Source organism: Sinocyclocheilus rhinocerous, unplaced genomic scaffold (assembly GCF_001515625.1).
Source record: "Sinocyclocheilus rhinocerous isolate Xijiao unplaced genomic scaffold, SAMN03320098_v1.1 scaffold1169, whole genome shotgun sequence".
NCBI lineage: Eukaryota > Metazoa > Chordata > Actinopteri > Cypriniformes > Cyprinidae > Sinocyclocheilus > Sinocyclocheilus rhinocerous.
In genome coordinates this window covers 577,102-583,101 of record NW_015650322.1, presented here as the reverse complement: position 1 = coordinate 583,101, position 6,000 = coordinate 577,102, and the positions used below count along the sequence as shown (strand labels likewise).

The 6,000-nt window shown below is 36.4% G+C and overlaps 1 protein-coding gene across 2 annotated transcripts in view; it reads right to left on the bottom strand.

The window, feature by feature from the left end:
• Window positions 1-311: 311 nt before the first annotated feature.
• Window positions 312-6,000, bottom strand: part of prima1 (proline rich membrane anchor 1) — a 32,973-nt gene continuing 27,284 nt past the window's right edge. For both annotated transcript variants that reach the window (XM_016516670.1, XM_016516669.1), the window contains exon 4: window positions 312-860. In XM_016516670.1, coding sequence (XP_016372156.1) covers window positions 758-860 — 103 coding nt within the window. In that variant the 3' untranslated portion in view covers window positions 312-757. The remainder of the gene's footprint in view (window positions 861-6,000) is intronic.

The following is a 6,000-nucleotide window of genomic DNA, read 5'->3' as shown; positions in this document are numbered from 1 at the left end:
TGACAACATCCTGGACCAACACCGTTCATATACTGCAGAGTAAGATTAAATTAATTTACATTTAACCAGATTAATATGGAGAGGCACTCTAATATAGACCTTCGTTTATGTGTTTTTGACTTTCACTGCACGGTACATGACGTGAGAACAGTTCGCTATTTAGGTTTGTACGTTAGCATGGACTCACTAACTTTAACGCTAATGTTAGCTAGTTTTAGCCAGAGATACCTTGCTGAAGCACAAGATGACATTAACGTTCTGCTTGAACAGATGAAAAGTGTAACATTTTCAATTATCCATTAAACACTCACACAATCTACATGAGGTGAGAGAACCCTTAACGTTTAATGAGGAACACTGCAAAGAGAGTTAACGACAAGAGAAGACAGGAATTTTAAAACATCACTGCATTCAACAAAGTGCATGCGTTTATTTTGTTGATGTTGTATATTGTCCTCAAAGGGGCCCCGGGGGGCCGCCAGGTTGAGTCTCATGATATTCGTGCAGCTGTCAGCATCGGTATGAGTTTCCGTGTCTCCTCAAAACCTGCTTATACTTGCCTATACACATCAGTCATTACGTATTCACCTTAGTCTTTTCTTTAAACATCATTTTATGTCTCAAGAAGGGCAGGCATGAGGTTTACAGTTCCTAAATTCATAATATACCTTGCGTCCATCTCATAAACCCAAAGAGAGATGGTGGTGCTGTATGGTACAGAATGTTCAGCTGTACATGCCTTGCTGTAGCATGGGCACTATACTCCAGTGTTATTGGTTTCCACTACCTGCTGTTTACAGCGTGAGCTCATGGCATACTCCCCTCGGCTTGTGCCGTTCTCTTCTTTTCTAAGGGGTTTCCTGGAAAAGAGAACAAAAAGATTAAGCTTCAAACAACTATTTTTGCTCAGATTGAGGATGCTATTGATCAGGTTTTAGAGGCTTGAGATTTGTGCAACGAAATACAATGTCTCAAAAGCAAACAGAAAACCTAGGAAAGGAAAACACAAATAGTACTTATGGTAGGTTCAATTTAAATCACAGTGTTTTCTGCGTGCTGTATTTGTTCTATTTTACAGTCAGTGTTTCAGGAAGCCTGAGTGCACACTTTTAGACACTGCTTGAGACACTCTAGTTAATAAGTGTCTAGTTAATAAACAGCAGCACAGGTCATCAAAGTGAGTTATTCTGCAGTTTAAATGACTTCCCGCAAGCCATAATGGCTGCTGGACTTAAAAAGCTGTGGTATGCGCTCTGGCCTGTCCGTTCTTTATTACGATTTGAAATATGCAACCTGCCTGCAGCCAATTGCCTTCATAACTGCATTACAATCCAGAGCTGGCCAAACAGTGGAGCACGCAGATCCAATCTGTTGATATTTTGTTAAATCATGTCAGTCACATATTGACTTATTGGTAGAGAGGGCCTGAGGTAAGAGCTGGTCATGTAGAGAGATGGATTCTGATGATTCACATTTTGTAAGATGCCAAAATTAATATTAGTAAAGGTTTGAATCAGTTGGGGCATATCTAATGCTTCAGATTTTGCAAAGTAAGGCTGTACAGAAAGCTGCCACATGAAAGCAGCTATCTACAATGTTCAATAAGCTAATGGAGTAGCCTGATGCCAAGCAACTACGTCACTGCTAAAACGACACGTTCATACAATAGGGCTCAACTGAATGGCTTATGGATGTAAAAATGCCATTCAGAATCTCCATAGTGAAATTGATTTTCAGCAATACCCGATAAATATTTTAAGACACCCTTAATATAACTCAGAGGTTAAGAGCTGAAGTATGCCTCTGTAGAAACTTAGCCTGCTTTCTTTTTTTAGTAAAGCCGAATTAAGTGAAATCCACTAAGAAGACAGTAACCATGGAAATGACACTAAAGTTGACTGTACACCTCACTAAATTCACAAATTAGTGAAATTTCTTTCAAACTGATATCTAGAGAATTACTCAACAGCACAACAATATAATATAAAACCACAATATATACACCACCATTCAAAAGTTTCGGTGACCCCATGTTACAACAACGTAACAAAATATTAAGTATACAAAATACTCAAATGTGCACAATTGACTATAGACATTGACTGCAGCTGAAATCACATACTTTTGGAGTACATACATTACTCAAAGACCCTTTTATTTATTGGAGTGTCATTAAACAAATACAATTGAACCACAAGGAACAACTTTATTAGTACTTAGAGCACTCAAAACTGCAAATATGTGACTCAATTTTTATTTCCTACCATTACAAATTTTTGAATCTTTTTGCTTTGTATCAAATGTTAAAATTATTCAACTCAAGAGTTGTCTGGGTTTCAAGACTTAGAACTGTGTGCAGTAATAATAAATGTGAATTTGATTAAAATACACCATAAAAAGTGTTTGGTCACTAAGTTATACAGTAAACACACCAAAGGCTTGAACAATAATGAACAATACCAATAAATACCAGAACGAGAGATTACACATCACATTAATGATTAGGTCAGGAAAAATAAATATGGTCATGAAAAAGAAAACAACCTGACCTTTACAGAGCCCATCTTTAGTGTCTGCAGCTCTCTGGGGTCTGTCTAAAGAGGACAAGTCTAATTTCATAAACAGGGCTTGAGCACATTAAAATTGACCCGTTTCTTCCAGAGAAATACACACGAGATAGCAACTTGTTAAATGAAGGCTGCTTTTGCAGACAGGATAAGATGAAGAGCATTTGTTTTAGCTGACCCTTATGAAATGTCACATGTCAATTCATCAATATATGTGACCCTGGACCACAAAACCAGTCATAAGGGTAAATTTTTTTAAATTGAGATTTATACATCACCTGAAAAGCTCAGGGCTCGCAAAATCGCTAGCCCGATGTCCCGGGGCTATTGTATTTTCCAGTCGGGCTACCAAAATATATCACCGACCTGCCCGATGGGCTATCTTGAATAGTGATATAAAATTCCTAACTTGATTCGCGTTGTTCACTCGCTTGTAGGGGTGAAACGGATCGTAGGTGATCGTTTGCACTTGTTTCTAAGTCTTGACGATTTAAACATTCAAGCGTTTTAAAACATTTGCGCGCATTCGGAGCTAGCGCCCTGGTACTTTCTGCGTGCACTCATTCAAAGCGCGCACAGAGAGCTGTGTTTCAGACAATGCGCGTACACATAATTGATTCCTCTTTCGTGTATCCTTGCTTCTGAATGAACACATACACACAAAATGATCTCAAAATAATTGTCTCTGCAAGTATTCTCGTAAACACAGTCGGTTATGTCTTAAAGGGTTAGTTCACCCAAAAATTACTCAGCCTCGTGTTGTTTGAAACCCGTAAGACCTTCGTTCATCTTCGGAACACAATTTAAAGGGGTCATATGATGTTGCTAAAAAGAACATTATTTTGTGTATTTGGTGTAATGAAATGTGTTTATGCGGTTTAAGGTTATAAAAACACTGTCTTAAGTGAACGTAAACAGTGAAGAAAGAAATCTCCTGTGCATCATTATATTGGATCCGTGCATTCGGTCTTAAAGGGGCAGCAGCCTTTAAATACCTGCTGTTCCATTAGTGCCACCTGCTGTCAGAGAGTGACATTTGCATCTCATTCACGAAGCAAAAATCAGACCATTCTGTTTTTGCTTCAAATTTTGAAATTATACAATCCAAATCACATATATTTAGCATCTTTTTTTGGATAGTAATTCAAATTCAGTGGTTGCCTCTGATTTTAAATAGAGCACAGGCAAAGCCTTTGTTTATATGAAGAGATTTCTTTTAGTTGTATAATTTTTTATTTGATTTGGGATTGGTTTTAAAATTTCAAGTTAGTTTTATTATTTAACATTTCAATTTCACAAAGAAATATGCAGCATTTTGTCTAAAAAATAATAATAGGACACCTTTTCATTTATAATTTGTCTTGAATGTCATTTTGTAAAAAAAAAAAAAAATTTTTCTTACAATTTATTTATATGTGTAATCTGTATCATGAATTTTATCGCATCGTAAGTTTAGTGAATCGTTACATCCCTATATGCTACTAGTTTTTGCTGATCATGCTGATTTGTCTACAGTAAAGTTCAGCCGATGTCTTTTTTTATTAGGGCTAGTTAAATTCATTTTGGGCTACCAAAACCTGAAGAAGAGCCCTGAAGCTGAATAAATAAGCTTTCCATTGATATGTGGTTTGTTAGGATAGGACAATATTTGGCCGAGATACAACTATTTAAAAATCTGGAATCTGAGGGTGCAAAAAAAATCTAAATACTGAGAAAATCGCCTTTAAAGTTGTCCAAATGAAGTTCTTAACAATGCATATTGCTAATCAAAAATTAAGTTTTGACATATTTACGGTAGGAAATTTACAAAATATCTTCATGGAACATGATCTTTACTTAATATCCTAATGATTTTTGGCATAAAAGAAAAATCGAAAATTTTGACCCATACAATGTTTTTTTGGCTATTGCTAAAAATATACCCAAGCGACTCAAGTTTTGTGGTTCAGGGTCACATATATCAAAGAATTCTGAAAAAAATATTAAGCTGTTTTCAACTTATCTTCGTTATTGTTCTGCAGAAGAAAAAAAGGCATACAGTCTGGAACGACAGAAGGAGGAGTAAATGACAGGATTAGTGTTGTCAAAAGACCCGGTACTTCGGTACCAAGTCGGTACTAAAAAAATTAAAACGTTACGGTACCAGGTTTTTTTTAAGTACCGGTGGTACCGAGTACCCGGTCAACCCGGTTCTTGATGCGCTATCCGAAAGGTACGCAGATGCGCTCTCTTCATAAAAGCACTGAATGCGTTCTCTTCATAAAAGCACTGAGACATGGCGACCTCAAAATGAGGAAACACATCAAACTAACAAAACACTTTAAAGACAGACGCCCAGATCAAATGAAAGAGTTCAAGCAGGTAAGTTTCATTTTAATTTTTTATATTTAGATCAGTGTTTCCCATACATTGATTTATTTGTGGCGGCCAAAATAGATTTTGCAAAAGGCTTTGACTTCGTTGAATAAACATGAGCACTGCACGTGTCAAAGTCAAAACCAGATTGATTACAGCCGTTACTGGGGAAACCTCAATCTCTCCCGCTTTACAAGCGCCTCCTGCTGGCAGAGAATGAATTTGCATATATATGGCGCCACAAATAGAGTGCAAGTCTGTGGGAAACACTGCTTCTGTCATGAATATTATTCAATATTTTAATTTGATTGTCGGATTGAAATGAACACTGTTTTAACTACTCTAAAGTAGTTAATCGTTAGCTAATATAATGAGCATTAGAATGAAGTTTATTTATTAACTATTTAATGCTCCTATAACTTTTATTAGGGTAAAAAAACAGGAGGACATGATGATATTTACTATTTTTACACACCAGAGGCTTTTAAATGAATTGTGAATCTAAAATATGCGTGTTAGAGAATGTACAAATGGTTAACATTGTTTGTGTCATATCAGTCAGAAAAGCAGTTCTGGCTGAATAACTCTAAGTTTTCAAAAGCCCTTTAAAATATAATAAATATAAATATGTACACAGTTTGGATTAAATTAAAGTATAGTCCAATTTTTTAATTAGCATGTTTTTGTGTTTTGCTTTGGTACCGAAATTGGTACAGAGAACCGTGGATTTTCACTGGTATTGGTACCTAATACTGAAATTTTGGTACCGTGACAACACTAGACAGGATTTTCATTTTTGTGTGCATTATCCCTCTAAATTATCAATACTTTTTCAGCTGTTTGATTAGACAGCATATTATTATCAGCATGGACCTTGTTTCCTCCTCTTCAGTTTCTAAAAAAGACCTTGTCACGGTCAAGGTGTGTGGAGGCAGGCAAGATGACGAGGACGACAAGGATTCAAATAAGGATATTTAATGTAGAGACAACAAGGCAGATTCGGGTAGATGAGACACACACACTCAGGGTAACATTCACAATAACCGACCACCAAAGGTGAGACAGACAGGAACTAATA